The following is a 21,254-nucleotide window of genomic DNA, read 5'->3' as shown; positions in this document are numbered from 1 at the left end:
GGGCTGCTCACCTTTGTCATCTATTGAATCACCTTTCCAAGAAAGGCATGAAGTTCGTGTGGTCAGGGGCATGTCAGTCGGCATTCCAGTAGTTGAATGAACATCTCTGCTCTGCTCCATGTTTTGTCACTTTCACCCCAATTAAGCCGTTGACTTTGGCTACTGATGCATCTCAGTATGGCCACTCTCAGTGGCTCAGAGCAGCCCATTGCGTTTCCCTCAGAGACCCTGTCTGTAGCACAAAGAAATTATTCTCAGATTGAGAAGGACTCAATTGTAATCATATATGGACTAAGGAAGTTTCATATTGTTTTGCGTGGCACTAAGTTCCACCTCCTCACAGACCATAAGGTACTCATCTTGTTGTTTGGCCCCTGGTCTGAGCTCCTGGGCAGAATGGCACAGTTTTTACAGCATTGGGCCTTGTTTCTGAGTAATTATCCCTGTGACATTCACTGCAGGCCCACCTTACAACATGTGAATGTGGACACCTTGTCTCGGTTACCAAAGGGATCCAGTATCAACTTTGATAGGCAGGAGGCAATATTTTTCTCACTGGATCAGATTCTTCAGGATACTTTCATTTCACAGCACAGGAAGTTGCAGTAGGTATGGGTGAGGCTCTGCTCATGTGCAAAGTAAATCAGGTGGTCCAGCAAACGATGGTCAGAGTCTTTTCCCATGGTGTTGGACCTGTTGCTTTGGATGTATTTCAGACTTCACAATACATTCAGTATTGTAAAAGCAATAGGTTGCTGGCTACAGAAGATCAGAACTGCCATGTTGTTATTCCACTGTCATTACGACTCATTTTGCAGGTGTTACATGCATCCCTTTGGAGGATGTCATTCGTGAAAGTGCTGGCCTGGTGACATGTCTGTTGTCCAGTAACTGATTTTGCCATTGAACATGCAGTACGTGCATGTTCAGCATTTGCCCACAAACAGGTGACCCCCCACAGAAATTTTCTCCATGGCCTGTGCCAGAGCACCCATGGGAGCAGGTGCATGTGGACTTCACCAGTTGTTTCTTAGGGGCCACGTAGCTTTTGGTGATAGATACATTCCCATGTACTGCTCAGTCGGCCTCTATGATGGTCCACACCACAGTTCAGGCCTTAGCTGCCATTTTCACTGCTGAGGATGAACTATGCATCCTGGTCTCAGACAATGGTTGCAAGTTCGTATTGAGGGCTTTTAAAGTGTTCTGATGCTGAAATGGAATTCAGCTCCTGACCACCACACCATTCCATCCAGCATCAAATGCAGAAGTTTAGCAATTTGAAATTTAGTAAAGATGAATAACTCAGTTTTCTACATACTTCTATTCCTTTGAATAATTTTTTTATGTTCTCTGTTATACTGACAACAACTGTACTACATCAACTTAACATCAAAATTCTTACCAAGGCAGTATTTCATTAAAATTTATTGTTCATCAGATTATTTGATCTGTGCCAATTTCAATGGTATATTTTGTTTATTACGAAACATTTTCTTTTCAGAGAAACCCATAATTTATGATGTTCAAAAACCATGCCACATAAAAATAAACTGAGCTAATTATTGTTTATTTCCAAAAGACATAGCTCATTCATTTGAAAGAACTTCCTTACTCCAAGTAAATGTTTTACTTCTGCTGAAAAGTTATTAACAAAAAAAATGTTCGTAATTAAAATTTCCAGTTTTTAGAAGATGCTTTTGTTATTTTGACCTTGAATCAAGTTTAATTCAAAGAAACAGCCAATGGCCTTGCCACATTGGTAACACTGGTTCCCACCCAGTCACTGAAGCTAAGCTACACTGGGCGTGGCTAGTACTTGCACCATACCATGATGCCACAAAACATTTATTTTGTTTTTATTCCAAGGAATAAAGTCAGACTCCAAATGGTGAGCTTAGTAATAATTTTGATAGATTCTGTAATTTCACTGTCACAGAAACTTGATGTTTGCACCACGAAACTGGTATCATTGTATTTCATTTTATGATTGTATTCAAGGCAGTGCTCGGTGACAGCTGATTTGCTTGGTCATTTTAGTCAAGTGACCCACTGGTGCTTCTTGCATCTCTCCTCAACTGTTCTGATAGTCTGCCCAACATAAGACATGTCACATTCAGATGGAATGCCATACAAACCCAAATTTTGAAGACATAGATCATCTTTAACATTTCAACAAATACAAATCTTAACTGAAGGGAGGGAAATACACCAGATGTCATGTTTCCATAGGAGTGTTCTTTCCAGATACTGGGCCAGCATGAGGTAGATAAGCAATTTTTGGCTTATCTTTCTCAGTCTCAGTACAGGACTCTTTCTCAGGTATTCTTGCATTTGACTGCATGACCCATTCACTTTGATACTCTGAGTATCCGTTTCTTTGAAACATGAGTTGTAGGTATCATAATTCTCTGGTGAGGCTCTCCTTGTCTCAAAGTGTTTGAGATCTATATACCAGAAGTTTTAGCACGGAATTTCTTTGTGATGAACGGTGATGGTTTGATGCATGAAGCTAGAGGTGAGAGTGTGTAGGCTATATACACTGTGACCCAGGGATCCGTTTAGTCTTCTCTTAACTAAAACATTGAGGAAAAGTAGTTGTCCTTCTTTTTCAGTTTTCATCATGGTTTTTATATTATTATGGATACAATTTAAATGTTCACACTCTTGAAGTATTTCCACTCTATGTGGCCACTCCACAAACATGACACCTGCATACGAATAGAACTTGGTAGATTCGAGTGCCTTTGCTTCAAAGTGTTCCATGTATAGGTACATCATGACAGGCAATAACGGACTACCCATTACAACCCCAGTTTGTTCATAATATGTTGTGTCAACCAGAAAATAAGCTGACATCAGAATGTGCCTAAAAAATTCTATGAAACAATCATCAAACTTTTCCATGATGATTTCCAATGAATCATAAAGTAGAATTCTCATATAGAGGGACACTACATCGAAAATGACAATAATATCCATATCCTGGAGCCGTAAGTGACTGAGGTGATGTATAAAGTCAGGGGACTTCTGAATGTGGTGTTTGCACTTCCACACATATTCTCTGAGAATGCATTTCAGGTATTTTTCCAGCTGGTATGTAGGTGCGCCAGTATTATTAGATATGGGTCTTAGAGTTAATTCTTTCCTATTGAACATTAGGAAGGTGATATAGTCACAGTGGCACTGACGCTTGTGCTTCAAGACCTGTAGTGATTTTATGTGGCAAGCCTGATTCTTTTATTTGTAGGCCCAACATCTGTCTGCTTGTATGCAGTATCATTCAAATGAGTGAATATCTTCTTATTATAGTCCACACTTGAAATTGGGACCATAAAATTGCTTTTGTCAGCTGGCAGAACTACAGTCTCCTTGTCCTCCCACAGATTTTTCAATGCTACTCCTCCCATGGAGGTGTTGGATCTTAGCATTGGCACCTTGATAAGTGCTCTACAGGTTTCACAGTGAACCTCCTCTGCTGCTTCGGAGGAAGAGAAACCACAACATACTCCACAGAGCTGATTTAATCTGCTTTTGGTAACATATTTGTAGTGGGTGCAAAATTTATCCATTTACCAAGGATCTTCACTGTATTCTTGTCCAGGTGTTTGTCACTGAGATTAATGACAGTACTGATCCCTGTGTCTTGTCTTGGCTTAATGTGCAAGCTATCAAATTTTGCGTTCTGGCATGCAGATGTTTTCAACTCCATGGATTCTGTTGCAACCAAGTTGTATTGGTAAGCCATTCCCAAGATTCTGCAGATAGTGTAGCTGACACACAAAGATGGGGATGAAAAAGCTCTTTTTAAGTGACATCCATCAACCATTGAGTGTCACAAATTCTCTCTCTTACTAGAGCCAGGCTTGCATTGTGCAGAATCCAACTTTCCCCTGGTGTGTTAATGTGATGCTCGATTTTAGTGAACATACAAGTTGTTCATTTCAACATCTCATTAGGAAGTTACTGTATTGAGAACTGTACTGAGAACTCGCCCTTTATTTTGGCAGGGCTCATCGAACTTGTGTATGTTGTAGAACACCTCGAGCCATCAACACCATCACAAAGAAATTTGGTGCTAAAGACTCTAGTCCATAGAGCTCAAACATTTTCAGGCAAGGAGAGCCTTACTGGAGAATTACAATGCCTACAACTGGTGTTCCAAAGGAATGGGTACTCAGAGCACCATATTGAACAGGTAGCAGCACAGTCAAAATCAAGAACTCATGAGAAAGAGGTTGAGAATGAGAGTGAGAAAGAGAAGCCAAATGTTGCTTATCTGCCTTATGCTGGCCCAATATCTGAAAAGATCAGTAGACTTCCATGGAAACATGGTATTCAGTGTGTTTCCTTCCCTTCAACTAAGATACAAAGTATTCTTTGCAACATTAAAGATGATGTAGGTCTCTAAAAATCTGTTGTGTATTGCATTTCATTTGAATGCGGTATGTTTTACATTGAGTAGACTATTAATACCGTCGAGGAGCGATGCAAGGAACATCGGTGATGCACCTGACTAATACGACCAGGCAAATCAGCTATTGCCGGATGCTTCCTAGAATATAATCATGAAATAAAACACAATGAGACCAGTATTGTGGTACGAACATAAAGTTCCTGGGACATCATAATTAAGGAGTCTACCAAAATAAAGATGTCAGAAAACATAATAAACAGGGATAGAGATTTCAATTGAAATGCTTCGAGTCCAGTACTCAGTTTATTAAAATCTCACTGACCATCACATCCATTAGAGTTGGGAAATATTGAGGAAATTTGAATTTCATAGTGTATCAATATGTGCTATGTAAAACAAGTGCAGTGGCCATCAGGAATTGAACTTGGCTATAGATACCAACAACAGCCCACAGTCTGGCTGGAGTCCAGGCAGTGAATACATTTAATAGGAAAACTCACAGCACCTAGAGAAGACGCTGGGTCGGTCATCGAAGTATTGTGCAGAAAATGGCAACAACAACTTGGGTGAACACCCAGAAGCTTATTATTTATCAATCACTCCAAGAAAACCTGAAAAATAATGTCAGAGCCTAAGTTTTATGACTTAGGAATAACCTTCAGTTGTAGGAATAAAGAGATAATTATGAAATTAAGCAAGGTAGGATAATTCGTAACCCATATTTACATGAATCTCTGTGGAAGTGTACCTCGTATTCATGAAAAAAAAAAAAAGGTCCATCCAACTGTCAGTTTTGCAGTTCTCTAACGTATAGTAAAACCAAACTACTACTTGGTTCACTATAATTCCATTGTTACACATTTGACCTTTCTTCTGTTATAAATGAAAATGTATTTATAATTTTCACTAATTATTCATACAACTGTCTATATATAGGGCCATTGGACAATGATCCAGTCATTCAGTCATTGCCCAATACTTAATATGCGAACACCTCTGTGTGTAAGTATGTGTCTAGCTACCAACCAGTTAACATCTTACTGTCATTACACGACAAAGTGTATTAGTAATTTCTGCTGTAATGAGTTTTATTTGTTCATCTTCATGGAGCTAGGTGTGTATATGAAGCAGTCTGCATTTGGTATTTATGTTATAAATATCTCCATGTTCTCTGAGAACTGTTAATAATTGACAGTTTTCCTTTGTTTAAACAATGAGATCTAATGTGCGTGGAGGCAAGGGAACTGATATTGTTATGGAAATATTCCTTAAGTATTTTGACACTATCAAAGTTCATTGAGTGTAGTTGCTAGCCTGTGGTGTGAACTATTTACAAAGTTTACCGAAGAAGTTGATCATTGGAATGTATGTTGGAATTATTCTGGCCCAAGCTGCTGGGATTGGTGGCCATGTGTGCCTGAGGTGTGCTTGCTTCTGTGTATGAATGGTGTGTGTTTCTCTTTTGCTGATGAAGGCTGTGGCCAAAAGCTTTGTGTAAGTGTCTTTTAATTGTGCCTGTCTGCACCTTAATGTGTCTTCTTTACACTAAGTAGCATCTACCTTTTCCTACATTGTTTGTATCAGTGGTGTTGTGTCAATCGGTGAACTGTCAGATTACAAATCTAACCAGTTTCAGAGAGAGAGGGATGTTAAGATTTTAGTGCTACAAATGAACTGCTGTTAATCACTGGTTAGTTAATTTACAAATTGGTCAAAACATTCCAATCACAAGTAAAGAAAGCAATCTTGGCGGTACCTAGAGAGACTGCCCTGGCCAGTTTTTTTGGCATTTTACTGATCCTGACAAGAGGGTGAAAGGGGTGAACCAGAGATTGTGAAAGTTTTGTGACAAGCTACAAGGGGATGCTGGAAAGTATTCTGTTCTCAATATCGGTTGAGGTATTAGATGTTATACATACTACTCGATCAATTTTCTCGCTTTGATGATGCAAGCTGCAACCTTTTGCCACAAGAGGGGCTCCATGCTGTAGCATCTAACATGGTGGTGTGTAACGTAACTATGTTGGTGCACAAGAAACAGTATGCTGCAATGTTGTTTCAAATTCGAAGAGTTCCCTCTAAATGGGTCAGTTGTGCACTACACATCAGAGGCTGATAGTCAGGTATCTGGTGGTGTGTGGAGTGCGCGCAAGGGTTTTTGAAATTGGGTGATCCTTCATACAGTCCGGGAGACTCAAAAGTATTGGTGCAAGATCCAAGAAATATCACTCCCCACAGACAAGAGCATTAAAACCCTAGTGGTTGACTGCTGAAGCATTCACAACATAATGTTAAAGATTGAAGTGCTTTCATTGTCATATGGGAAAAGTGCAGGTTGGGTTTAACATGACTAATTTCAGTATAGAATCTGTTAGGGATTCCATCATGCACTGGAGATTTGTTCAATTTTAAGAATTTCATTCCATAATGCTACTAACCTAATATCTATTTCTCTCATCTTTTCAGAGATACGAGAATTAAACTGGGGCAGTACTCCTGGGTTTTCCCTAGAAAAGGAACACATGAAAACAGAGTTCAGAATTTCTACTTTTACTTTTCTGTCCTTAATTTCAGATCCTGCCTCACTGGTGAATGACTGGGGTCTAACTTTGTTGCCACAGCTGCCTTCACATACAATCGAAATTTATTTGTGTTTTGTGAAAGATTTTTTTGAGACTATTCTGCTGCAGTAGTCACTAAAGGCTTCACACATTGCTGTCTTGACAGCCAAATGTGTTTCATTCAGTATGTCTCTATCTAAAGCCCTTTGCTTTATCTTACATTTACTCCATAGTTTCTGTTTCTTTAGAAATTCCTTTACAGTGATTGTATATCACTTAGTTCCTCCAATCATTAACTTCGTGCCACTTTCCTTGACACTGACCTCCATCTGCCCGATGGCCAGCTTCACACATCCGTCCGCATCAAACCCACCAACAAGCAACAGTACCTCCATTTTGACAGCTGCCACCCATTCCATATCAAACAGTTGCTTCCCTACAGCTTAGGTCTTCGTGGCAAATGAATCTGCTCCAGTCCTGAATCCCTGAACCATTACACCAATAACCTGAAAACAGCTTTCGCATCTCACAACTACCCTCCCGACCTGGTACAGAAGCAAATAGCAAGAGCCACTTCCTCATCCCCTCAAACCCACAACCATCCACAGAAGAACCCAAAAAGTGCCCCACTTGTGACAGGATACTTTCCGGGACTGGATCAGACTCTGAATGTGGCTCTCCATCAGGGATACGACTTCCTCAAATCCTGCCCTGAAATGAGATCCATCCTTCATGAAATCCTCCCCATTCCACCAAGAGTGTCTTTCCGCCGTCCACCTAACCTTCGTAACCTCTTGGTTCATCCCTATGAAATCCCCAAACCACCTTCCCTACCCTCTGGCTCCTACCCTTGTAACCGCCCCCGATGTAAGACCTGTCCCATGCACCCTCCCACCACCACCTACTCCAGTCCTGTAACCCGGATGTTGTACACGATCAAAGCCAGAGCCACGTATGAAAGCACCCACATGATTTACCGACTGACATGCCTACACTGTGAAGCGTTCTATGTGGGAATGACCAGCAACAAACTGTCCATTCGCATGAACGGACACAGGCAGACAGTGTTTGTTGGTAATGAGGATCACCCTGTGGCTAAACATGCCTTGGTGCACGGCCAGCACATCTTGGCACAGTGTTACACCGTCCGGGTTATCTGGATACTTCACACTGACACCAACCTATCAGAACTCCGGAGATGGGAACTTGCAGTTCAATATATCCTCTCTTCCCATTACCCACCAGGCCTCAACCTCTGCTAATTTCAAGTTGCCGCCCCTCGTACATCACTTGTCAGTCAACAACATCTTTGCCTCTGTACTTCCGCCTCGACTGACATCTCTGCCCAAACTCTTTGCCTTTACATATGTCTGCTTGTGTCTGTATATGTGCCGATGGATATGTGTGTGTGTGCGAGTGTATACCTGTCCCTTTCTCCCCCTAAGGTAAGTCTTTGCGCTCCCGGGATTGGAATGACTCCTTACCCTCTCCCTTAAAGCCCACATCCACTCGTCTTTCCCTCTCCTTCCCTCTTTCCTGATGAAGCAACTGTGGGTTGCAAAAGCTTGATATTTGTGTGTGTGTTTGTGTGTGTTTTTATAGTCTCCTATCAACACACCAATGCTTTTGTTTGATAAGTTACAGCATCTATGCTTTTATATATATATCTTCTGCACAATTTCAGTGCAGTAATGTGTTCATTGTAAATAAGTATTTAGTAGTTTTATTACACATTTATTACCTTATAAATAAATTTAAAAAAAAATTATTTTAAATTCTGTGCATTAGTATTTTAAAATGATTCTTTCATAGAGCGTTCATTAAAAAATGATGACCATGTCACTTGGGACCTGTGGAATGGTACATTACCTCATTTCTTTGAGTTGTAAATATCTGTCATGTATTGTTGTTTTTCTGACATGTTCTACATTCTGGAGGACCTCCTCACTGCAGATCAATTGGAATGAAAGTAAATCTAATCTAATCTAACAGAAGCCAGATAGCTTTTTTCAATTTATTCAATTACTGAATTCTTATTCAATTACCTTTCCAGATCTGATTGCAACACATTCAGTAGTTGCCATCACAATGTTTGGTGGTGCAAGTTATGTATAAATAATACAAATGTTATTGTTCCTGATCACAAATTATAATCCAGATTATCATTTTTGAATGCTTATAAGATCATTTTCAGTTGTAAAAAGGATTGGAGAGAAAAATCCTACCCGTAATATGTTATTAATAAGACTAATAAAAATTGTTAAGTCTTCTTTTGGATTATGTTATTCCAAACTTGCATCACTATTGTTATGTTCACTTCCATTAACTCTAATGTTACAGGGCAACTCAAACAACACATTTGAAAAATGTATTCGCTATGCTGTTAATTGGACAGAGCTGCTTACGCAGTATTCTCCAGATGAAATCATGCCAAATTTGAGCTGGCCAGTGGAAGAGTGTAAAGATGGCTGGGAGTATAATACAACAGAGATCTCTTCGTCTGTTGTAATTGATGTTAGTATTCACTTAATTCTTATCAAATTAAAGTCACATAAATGAAAAGTGCAAATTTAAGCAAGTGGTGGTAGGGGCTAACTTGAAATATATAATTAGACTAGCTTAACACCCACTCCTCATTTGCATAGACTGTATAACATGTGGAAATGTTTTTTGTTTATTTAATAAAATTTTTATGTTGTTCACAGATTGTCTTCTAAGCTTTTCACACTAATTAAAGCAATATAAGCACGAACCTTAATGAATGTGCTGTTGACCAAAATGCAATTCTGATAGCTGGAGTCCAGAGTTTATGTTAATCATGCCTTTTGCATGCTTATATAGATATTTCTGTAGCAATTGTAATCACCTAACAAATATTTCTCCATATCTAACTGAGAAGTGAAATACCAGTTCATACATTTAGATTTAAAATTTTAATGTAACAAAATATTTTCTTACAAATTTTCATGTCCTATTGTACTCCCTTGGGGAATGAATTTCCAAAAACACTGAAGCATATATATATATATATATATATATATATATATATATATATATATATATATATATATATATATATATATATATAAAAAACAAAGATGATGTGACTTACCGAACGAAAGCACTGGCAGGTCGATAGACACACAAACAAACACAAACACACACACACTACACACACACACACAAGTGTTTGTTTGTGTGTCTATCGACCTGCCAGCGCATTAGTTCAGTAAGTCACATCATCTTTGTTTTTAGATATATTTTTCCCACGTGGAATGTTTCCCCCTAATATATATATATATAGAGAGAGAGGGAACATTCCACGTGGGAAAAACATATCCAAAAACAAAGATGATGTGACCCACCAAACGAAAGCGCTGGCAGGTCAACAGACACACAAACAAACACAAACATACACACAAAACTCCAGCCCTCGCAACCAACAGCTGCTTCGTCAGGAAAGAGCTTGCTTACTCTTTCCTGACGAAGCAGCCGTTGGTTGCGAGGGCTGGAGTTTTGTGTGTATGTTTGTCTTTGTTTGTGTGTCGCTCGACCTGCCAGCGCTTTCGTTTGGTGGGTCACATCATCTTTGTTTTTGGAGAGAGATATATATATATAAAACACAGATGTTGTGACTTACCGAACGAAAGTGCTGGCAGGCCGATAGACACACAAACAAACACAAACATACACACAAAACTCCAGCCCTCGTTTTAAGGGAGAGGGTAAGGAGTCATTCCAATCCCGGGAGCGGAAAGACTTACCTTAGGGGGAAAAAAGGACGGGTATACACTCGCACACACACACACACATATCCATCCACACATATACAGACACAAGCAGACATATTCAAAGACAAAGAGTTTGGGCAGAGATGTCAGTCGAGGCAGAAGTGCAGAGGCAAAGATGTTGTTGAATGACAGGTGAGGTATGAGTGGCAGCAACTTGAAATTAGCGGAGATTGAGGCCTGGTGGGTAACGGGAAGAGAGGATATATTGAAGAGCAAGTTCCCATCTCCAGAGTTCGGATAGGTTGGTGTTAGTGGCAAGTATCCAGATAACCCGGACGGTGTAACACTGTGCCAAGATGTGCTGGCCGTGCACCAAGGCATGTTTAGCCACAGGGTGATCCTCATTACCAACAAACACTGTCTGCCTGTGTCCGTTCATGCGAATGGACAGTTTGTTGCTGGTCATTCCCACATAGAACGCTTCACAGTGTAGGCATGTCAGTCGGTAAATCATGTGGGTGCTTTCATACGTGGCTCTGGCTTTGATCATGTACAACATCTGGGTTACAGGACTGGAGTAGGTGGTGGTGGGAGGGTGCATGGGACAGGTCTTACATCGGGGGTGGTTACAAGGGTAGGAGCCAGAGGGTAGGGAAGGTGGTTTGGGGATTTCATAGGGATGAACCAAGAGGTTACGAAGGTTAGGTGGACGGCGGAAAGACACTCTTGGTGGAATGGGGAGGATTTCATGAAGGATGGATCTCATTTCAGGGCAGGATTTGAGGAAGTCGTATCCCTGATGGAGAGCCACATTCAGAGTCTGGTCCAGTCCTGGAAAGTATCCTGCCACAAGTGGGGCACTTTTGTGGTTCTTCTGTGGGTGGTTCTGGGTTTGAGGGGATGAGGAAGTGGCTCTGGTTATTTGCTTCTGTAGCAGGTCGGGAGGTTAGTTGCAGGATGCAAAAGCTGTTGTCAGGTTGTTAGTGTAATGGTTCAGAGATTCCGGACTGGTGCAGATTCGTTTGCCATGAAGACCCAGGCTGTATTGAAGGGACCGTTTGATGTGGAATGGGTGGCAGCTGTCATAATGGAGGTACTGTTGCTTGTTTGTGGGTTTGAATCCTTCACCTACACATCAACTCAGCCAATGAACACACCCGTCAACTCCTATCCCTAATAAAAGTCCTCAATCTTTCCTCTCCCACATCCACACTGGCTTTTCAGAGCATCCTCCTACAGGCCAACCGCAAATTAGAACAGCATGCCACCCTCCACCTCAAAAAACTATCCAATCTCCTGGTTTCCCACCTCCGGAAAGGCAACTCACTCACCCTTCACAACCTTTCCAGCAAACGTCAACCTCCTCTCATTGCACACAAACCCAGTCTCTCCCATCTACTCAATCTCCCACTTCCAGCTCCACTCTCTCCAAAACCTCAAAATTCCAATCAACACAATCTGGAACCACAACACCCTAATTCAGTAGTTAACCTTTCCTCCAAACCTCTCTCCCAATCCGAAACCTCTGTCCTATCCAAAGGCCTCACCTTCAGCCCCTCTCCCAGATTCAACCAAACAGCCCTCGTCAAAGATGTACTGTCCTACTCTCGTACTCTCTGCTGGAAATATCACTTTGCCATGAAGAAAAATGATCCTAATCCTACTCCTAATGATCCAACTCCCCAAGACAGTATCCAAATTGAACCCTGCCTGGAACAGTTCCGTCCTCCGTCACAGCGGGACCCACCTCCTCTTCCTCAAAATCACCCTCTCCAAACCTTCCAGGAATTTCTGATTTCCAGCCTTGCCTCTCAGTCCTTCTTAAAAAACCTTAATCCTACTCCCAACATCACCACTGCTGAAGCCCAGGCTATCCGTGATATGAAGGCTGACCGATCCATCGTCATTCTTCCGGCGGACAAGGGTTCCACGACCGTGGTACTTGATCGTCGGGAGTATGTGGCTGAGGGACTGCGTCAGCTTTCAGACAACACCACATACAAAGTTTGCCAACGTAATCCCATACCTGATGTCCAGGTGGAGCTTCAAGGAATCCTCAGAACCTTAGGCCCCCTGCAAAACCTTTCACCTGACTCCATCAACCTCCTGACCCCACCGACACCCCGCACCCCTACCTTCTACCTTCTAGCTAAAATTCACAAACCCAATCATCCCGACCGCCCCATTGTAGCTGGTTACCAAGCCCCCACAGAACGTATCTCCACCTACGTCGCTTAGAGGAAGCCTTCTTGGTTACCCAGGCCTGGCAACCCAAAGTTTGGTACAGATTTATTGATGACATCTTCATGATCTGGACTCACAGTGAAAAACAACTCCAGAATTTCCTCTCCAACCTCATCTCTTTTGGTTCCATCAGGTTCACCTGGTCCTACTCCAAATCCCACGCCACTTTCCTTGACGTTGACCTCCATCTGTCCAATGGCCAGCTTCACACGTCCGTCCACATCAAACCCACAAACAAGCAACAGTACCTCCATTATGACAGCTGCCACCAATTCCACATCAAACGGTCCCTTCCCTACAGCCTAGGTCTTCGTGGCAAATGAATCTGCTCCAGTCCGGAATCTCTGAACCATTACACCAACAACCTGACAACAGCTTTCGCATCCTGCAAATACCCTCCCGACCTGCTACAGAAGCAAATAACCAGAGCCACTTCATCATCCCCTCAAACCCAGAACCTCCCACAGAAGAACCACAAAAGTGCCCCACTTGTGACAGGATACTTTCTGGGACTGGACCAGACTCTGAATGTGGCTCTCCCGCAGGGGTACGACTTCCTCAAATCCTGCCCTGAAATGAGATCCATCCTTCATGAAATCCTCCCCACTCCACCAAGTGTGTCTTTCCGCTGTCCACCTAACCTTCGTAACCTCTTAGTTCATCGCTATGAAATCCCCAAACCACCTTCCCTACCCTCTGGCTCCTACCCTTGTAACCGCCCCCGATGTAAGACCTGTCCCATGCACCCTCCCACCACCACCTACTCCAGTCCTGCAACCCGGAAGGTGTACACGATCAAAGGCAGAGCCACGTGTGAAAGCACCCACGTGATTTACCAATTGACCTGCCTACACTGTGATGCATTCTATGTGGGAATGACCAGCAACAAACTGTCCATTCGCATGAATGGACACAGGCAGACAGTGTTTGTTGGTAATGAGGATCACCCTGTGGCTAAACATGCTGTGGTGCACGGCCAGCACATCTTGGCACAGTGTTACATCATCTGGGTTATCTGGATACTTGCCACTAACACCAACCTATCTGAACTCCGGAGATGGGAACTTGCTCTTCAATATATCCTCTCTACCCACCAGGCCTCAATCTCCGCTAATTTCAAGTTGGCACCACTCATACCTCACCTGTCATTCAACAACATCTTTGCCTCTGCACTTCTGCCTCGACTGACATCTCTGCCCAAACTTTTTGTCTTTAAATATGTCTGCTTGTGTCTGTATATGTGTGGATGGATATGTGTGTGTGTGTGAGTGTATATCCGTCCTTTTTTCCCCCTAAGGTAAGTCTTTCCGCTCCCGGGATTGGAATGACTCCTTACCCTTTCCTTTAAAACCCACATCCTTTCGTCTTTCCCTCTCCTTCCCTCTTTCCTGACGAGGCAACTGTTGGTTGCGAAAGCTAGAATTTTGTGTGTATGTTTGTGTTTGTTTGTGTGTCTATCGACCTGCCAGCGCTTTCGTTTGGTAAGTCACACACACACACACACACACACACACACACACACACACACATATATATATATATATATATATATATATATATATATATATATATAAAAACAAAGATGATGTGACTTACCGAACGAAAGCGCTGGCAGGTCGATAGACACACAAACAAACACAAACACACACACAAAATTCAAGATTTCGCAACAAACTGTTGCCTCATCAGGAAAGAGGGAAGGAGAGGGAAAGACGAAAGGATGTGGGTTTTAAGGGAGAGGGTAAGGAGTCATTCCAATCCCGGGAGTGGAAAGACTTACCTTAGGGGGAAAAAAGGACAGGTATACACTCGCACACACACACATATCCATTCACACATATATATTTTAGATATATTTTTCCCACGTGGAATGTTTCATTTTTCCCACGTGGAATGTTTCCCTCTATTATATATTTATTTTCTATTCTGCTTGTGTCTGTATATGTGTGGATGGATATGTGTGTGTGTGCGAGTGTATAACCGTCCTTTTTTCCCCCTAAGGTAAGTCTTTCCGCTCCCGGGATTGGAATGACTCCTTACCCTCTCCCTTAAAACCCAAATCCTTTCGTCTTTCCCTCTCCTTCCCTCTTTCCTGATGAGGCAACCGTTGGTTGCGAAAGCTAGAATTTTGTGTGTATGTTTGTGTTTGTTTGTGTGTCTATCGACGTCCAAGTGCTTTCATTTGGTAAGTCACATCATCTTTGTTTTTAGATATATTTTTTCCCACGTGGAATGTTTCCTTGTATTGTATATATATATATATATATATATATATATATATATATATATATATATATATATAATTTCTAACCTAGAAGTCAATGTTCATAGATGCAGCTTTAAAAATACTCTAGTAGTTCTTTAATAATGATGTATTTTCAAAGAAACCTTTCACCCACTATTTCAACCCCATAGGGTTAAATTTACAAAAATGATGAAACACACAGTTCTTTATTTCTGACCAAGAAACCAAAGACCAATTTTCTTAGGTCTAGATTCAAAATAGCCTTAATAGCAACATTCTTTCAAAAAACCTTTACCTGCTCTGCCACCCTATTAAGAGTGGAATTTTGGACAATCCCTTCTTAAACAATGCCCACAGTATAAGATCCACAAGCTCTCCTAAGTTTCAAGTTTCTATCCTTAGCAGTTTGGGCTGGGTGATTATGAGTCAGTGAATCAGTCTGATCCTGTTTCACTCCCATAGGGGTTGAATTTCAAAAGCAGTGAAACATATATTTTTTCGTCTCTAGCCAAACATCAGTTTTCAAATGCTTTCACAATGAAATATTTTCATGAAATATTTCACCCCTTATTTCATCTCCTTATGGGTTGAAAGTCCAAAAACAGTGACATGCATATATTTTGTTTCTAACAGAGAAGCCCAATACAAATTTTCACAGATTCAGCTTAAAAAATGCTTACACAGTGAAAAATTTTCAAAAAACTTTAATTCCCTATTTCATCCCCAAGGGGTTGAATTTCCAAAAACAGTGAAATGTGTATTTTTTTATTTCAAACTGAGAAGCCAAATTTAAATTTTCATTGATTTAGTTTTAAAAATCCTGTTATAATGAAATATTTTCATAAAAAATCTCATCCCCTATTTTTCCTCCTTGTTTCCAAAAACACTGAAACTAGGAATTTTTTATTTGTAACTGTGAAGTCAAATACCAGTGTTCACAAATGTAGCTTTAAAAATAGTTCAGTAGTTCTTCAGTAATGATATATTTTCAAAAAAGGCTTCCACCCAGTATTTCACCCCCACAGTGTTAAATTTCCAAAAATGTTGAAACATGCATTTCTTTATTTCTGGCCAATAAACCAAACGCCAATTTTCATAGGTCTAGCTTCAATATTGCCTTAATAGTGTCATTTTTTTTAAAAAAAACTTCATCCTCTTGGGGTTGGAATTTCAAAAAACATCATCACAAACAATGTCAGTAGTATAAGATCCACAACTTCTCCAAATTTCGATATTCTATCCTTACTGGTTTGGGCTGGGCAATGTGAGTTTGTCAGTCAGTCAGTCAGTCAGTCATTCAGGACATTGCTGTTTATATATTGAGACTACACAGTTTCTCATACGATTCATGTTAGAATTTGTCAGATGGAATAGCTCTATGAAAGAGATACTATGGCTCTGTTGAAATTTTAGCGTCGGGTAAGTGCAAATGGTTGATGAATTCCAGTTGTGTTTTTTCATCAATTAAATTTATTTCTTTCAAAAAAAGAATGTCAACAACATCAATAACATAGATCAACATTGAACATGCCTAAAGGTGTTATTGTTGACACCTGCTGTAGCAAAACTCCAGCAAAAATACATCACTTAATTTTCTATTACAAACTGCAATATTAGGGCCTAATATTCAAATTTTGTATATTGGTCTTGAGTTTCTTGAATGCCATTAATTATTCTAGTAATATTGGGCACTAACACAAATCCACTTAAACTTATCAATTGACAGAGAGCTAAACTTTTAATCAATTTTAATTTTTTATAAAAGAGCCAGACGTAACCTAAAATTTGAAGGTTTACATTACATAAAGAATGAAGTGCCCCATACTCATGTACTATTATCTGACATTATTATCTTTGTAAACTATGAACTCTATTTCAGCAAGGAAGAAAATTATCTAATTAGCAACCAAAATGTCAATTGTCTACTTAAAATCATGTGACAATGCCAAATTTCACAAAAGACAGCTACAAATAAAGAGAGACGTGTATTGGGTGCTACACTAGTTCAAGATACTGTTCTCAACATTAATACATGGCTGAGACAGTTATATTTCACTTAGTTATATTTCACTTGACAGCTGAGTAACTAATGCCGTATTGCAAATAGGAACATCTTGGATTGGACGCATAGTTAGTCCTTGGATGTCTTCTGTCACTCATCATGTCTTTCATCCCTCATCATGTCTTTCATCCCTGCAGAAATTTCAAAGATGCTTGGTGGTTTGGAGTCCACAGTGAACTGTGGGTGTAACCTGGCTAAGTCATTTCAAAGGACAGAGGAAGCATGGATGTACCATCTCCAGTGAGACCATTCCTAACAAAGCACTGTTGTGTTTAAATCATTGACAGCTTTACTGTTTTATATTGAAATGAGTGCAAAGAAAATTATACAAGTAAATTTAGATCCCAGAGATTTATTAGTCACTTGCCATTAGTTAAAAAGAATAAATGAAATTTTTAAAAAATTCTAATGTACACTAAAAATGCTATTTTGTTACAGTGAAGAGCGTTTAAAAGTGGAGTGATGGAATTTTTGTAAATTTAAGATAAACTCTAAGGATTATGCAGTTTTTTGTGAATCAATAATACAAATGTCAAAAATTTTTGCATCACCTCAGTTCCGAGAGTTCCAGAACCAGTACAGAAAATTGGAATAGTGATCAACACATCATTTTTGCCCTTATTGCTCTTGAAAACCACACATTGCATGTTGTACCACCATACAGTGTGACCTTCAAAGGTGGTGGTCCAGATTGCTGTACACACCAGTACCTCTAATACCCAGTAGCATGTCCTCTTGCAGTGATGCATGCTTGTATTAGTTATGGCATACCATCCACAAGCTCCATCAAGACACTGTTGGTCCAGATTGTCCCACTCCTCAGTGGCGATTCAGTGTAGATCCCTCAGAGTGGTTGGTGGGTCACAGCCCTTTTCAGTCTATCCCAGGCATGTTCGATAGGGTTCATGTCTGGAGAACATGCTGGCCATGCTAGTCAACCGATGTCATTATCCTGAAGGAAGTCATTCACAAAATGTGCACGATGGGGGCACAAATTGTCCATGAAGATAAATGCCTCGCCAGTATGCTTCCAGTATGGTTGCACTATCGGTCGGAGGATGGCATTCACGTATCACACAGCTGTTATTGTGCCTTCTATGACCACCAGCACTGTACGTCGGCCCCACATAATGCCACCCCAAAACAGCAAGAAACCTCCACCTTGCTGCAATTGCTGGGCATGGTGTCTAGGCATTCAGCCAGACTGGATTGCCTCCAAACATGTCTTCAATGATTGTATGGTTTAGGGCATATGCGACAATCATCAATGAAGAGAACATGATGCCAATCCTGAGCAGTCCATTCAGCACATTGTTGGGTCCTTCTGTACTGCACTGCATGGTGTCATGGTTGCAAAGATAGACCTCGCCATGGATGTTGGGAGTGAAGTTGCGCATCATGCAGCCTATTGTGCACAGTTTGAGTCATAACACGACATCCTGTGGCTGCATGAAAAGCATTATTTAACTTGGTGGCATTGCTGTCAGGGTTTCTCCGAGCCATAATCTGTAAGTAGTGGTCATCCACTGAATCCATAGATAGTGGTCATTCACTGGAGTGGTAGCCCTTTGGCAGCCTGAGTGAGGCATGTCGTCGACAGTTCCTGGCTCACTGTATCTCCCCGATGTCCGAACAACATCGCTTTGGTTCACTCCGAGATGCCTGGACACTTCCCATGTTGAGAGCCCTTCCTGGCACAAAGTAACAATGCAGACACGATCGAACCGGTATTGACTGTCTAGGCATGGTTGAACTACAGACAACATGAGCCCTGTACATCCTTCCTCATGGAATGACTGGAACTGATTGGCTGTCGGACCTCTCCGTCTAATAGGCGGTGCTCATGCATGGTTGCTAACATCTCTGGGTGGGTTTAGTGACATCTCTGAAAAGTCAAAGGGACTGTGTCTGTGATATGATATCCACAGTCAATGTCTATCTTCAGGAGTTCTGGGAACTGGGTTGATGCAAAACTTTTTTTGATGTGTGTATCATTAAATAAGTCAGGCGCTGATGACCGCGCAGTTGAGTGCCCCACAAACCAAACATCATCATCATCATTAAATAAGTCATTTGCGTGCTTTTGATCATTTTGTAAGGTTTCTTTTGTTCACATTTTTGTGATGTACAACATGAAGATAATTGGACATATTTTTCTAAAATTGTCTATTTTGTCATATCCTCTGACACTTGCTATTCCTGCCAAAACAGTACATAAAGATGAATCTTTGCTAAGGAATCATCACAACTTTCTCTTTTATTTCTTTTGTAATGGAGATTTATGCACGAGCTAGGATGGACTTACCCTGGTTTACTTACAGCAAGATATAGAAGATGCCCTGTGGATGCAGTGCAAGCTAACTTAAGTGCGTATTCCAAAGCAAAGTCACCTCTATGCTGTGTTAAAGTTCTGCCTATGACCAACAGAGTCTATGGTATTAGAATGTGAGCCAGACTGGTAGCAGACTTGCTATGCACTGCACAGTTCACTTCATAAGTAACTCAGATCAGTCCAGGACCAGCTTACTCGTATTTGCTAGATTATGGCACAATCTTGGCACAGGGCATTCCTGATTACCAGTGCCCTCTGGGTAATAGCACCACTGTGGTTGATAGATTGAGCCAGCTATTCAGTTTCCATAGTGACATCAGATGGTATTACAATTTCAGTATGTAACACTTATTTTGATGTGTACTATTCTGTTTGTCTTTTTCCTTTCTTTTTCTTCTGCTTGCAAGGATGGAGAAATGAGTTTATCTTCAGAACTACTATGTGGTCACCATGTTTAAGAAAGAAAAAAAAAGATGTTATAGTTTTGTCACAGATTTTGTATTATGAAATATCCACAATTTGTCTCTCATGTGGGAAATATGACTTTGTGCTACATGTGTATGACAGATATTTTCATCAGTGTAAGATTACTGAATTTAGTTGTTTGCTGCTTTTATGCAATAGTGAACTACTGATGTCTCTTAGTACCACACAGACTGTATCATTTGTTTCTGTTTTCCAGTTTAATCTGGTGTGTCATCATGCAATATATCCCACAATTGCTTTATCTGCATTGAATATGGGTGCACCAATAGGTGTGTACATGTTTGGCATGATTAACGACAGGTAGGTTATAATGTTTGAGATAAAATTTTATTCACACACATAGTGAAATTTCAATACTGCATCACTTTCAGTCACTTTGAACACTGAAATGCACTATTGTGGTGTTAAGCCACTGTTTGTGTTTAGAGTGGGAAGACGGATATCCTTCTTCTGTTGTTTGACAACAATGCTGATTGGAGGCTTCATGACAGCAGCAGCTAAAGACTTCTGGACATGGATGACAAGCAGAATCATAGTGGGACTAGCAGTGCCAGCCATTTACCAGATACCATTCATAATATGTAAGGTTTGGTGCAGCTCATGTGCTGTGTATATCTATACTGTATTTTGAAATTCTGCTCTTGTCAGACTGGGACTAAACATAGCCTAGATTTAGAGGACTGAATTGAAACTGTGTATCCAATCTGTTTGTATGTAGTGTTATCCATGTGAAAGTACAAGAATGTTTTTTGAAATATTTGTGAATTGTGTAACTGATGCGAGGCATGAGTATCAACCTGGTGTTCACCTAATTGGATGTGGGAAATGACTAAAAACTACATCTAGGTTGTCCGTCACACCAGTTCTCATCAATAATCCACTGGGCAGATTCAATCAGGGGGCCAGCATACCTCCCGAATCCCAGAAGCAGCTTGTTAGTGCACATAACTCTCAGGATCAGTATTGTAACACTCATGTTATTTGATATTATTAATTATATATACATCAGTGAGCTCTAACAAAAAATTTGTCGGCTGAGTAGAAGAAGGTGGTCACAAATAAATCCTTTAAGCTTCTCTTACATTCAACTTTATTAGTAGTTAAATTTTTTATGGTTGCTGGCAAGTTCTTGTAAATGTGTTTACCTGAATAATTTGCACCATTTTGGATGAAAAT

At 40.6% G+C, this 21,254-nt stretch overlaps 1 protein-coding gene across 3 annotated transcripts in view; it reads left to right on the top strand.

Moving 5' to 3' along the window:
- The window catches only part of LOC126262859 (carcinine transporter), a 452,804-nt gene that overhangs the window by 235,554 nt on the left and 195,996 nt on the right, over positions 1-21,254 (top strand). For all 3 annotated transcript variants that reach the window (XM_049959724.1, XM_049959725.1, XM_049959726.1), the window contains exons 3-5: positions 9,319-9,492; positions 20,275-20,378; positions 20,505-20,659. In XM_049959724.1, the coding sequence (XP_049815681.1) occupies positions 9,319-9,492; positions 20,275-20,378; positions 20,505-20,659 (433 nt within the window). The remainder of the gene's footprint in view (positions 1-9,318; positions 9,493-20,274; positions 20,379-20,504; positions 20,660-21,254) is intronic.

This window comes from Schistocerca nitens, chromosome 6 (genome assembly GCF_023898315.1).
Source record: "Schistocerca nitens isolate TAMUIC-IGC-003100 chromosome 6, iqSchNite1.1, whole genome shotgun sequence".
NCBI classification, from domain to species: Eukaryota; Metazoa; Arthropoda; class Insecta; order Orthoptera; family Acrididae; genus Schistocerca; species Schistocerca nitens.
The sequence above is the reverse complement of the archived record's forward strand: the minus strand, read 5'-3'. Positions and strand labels throughout refer to the sequence as shown.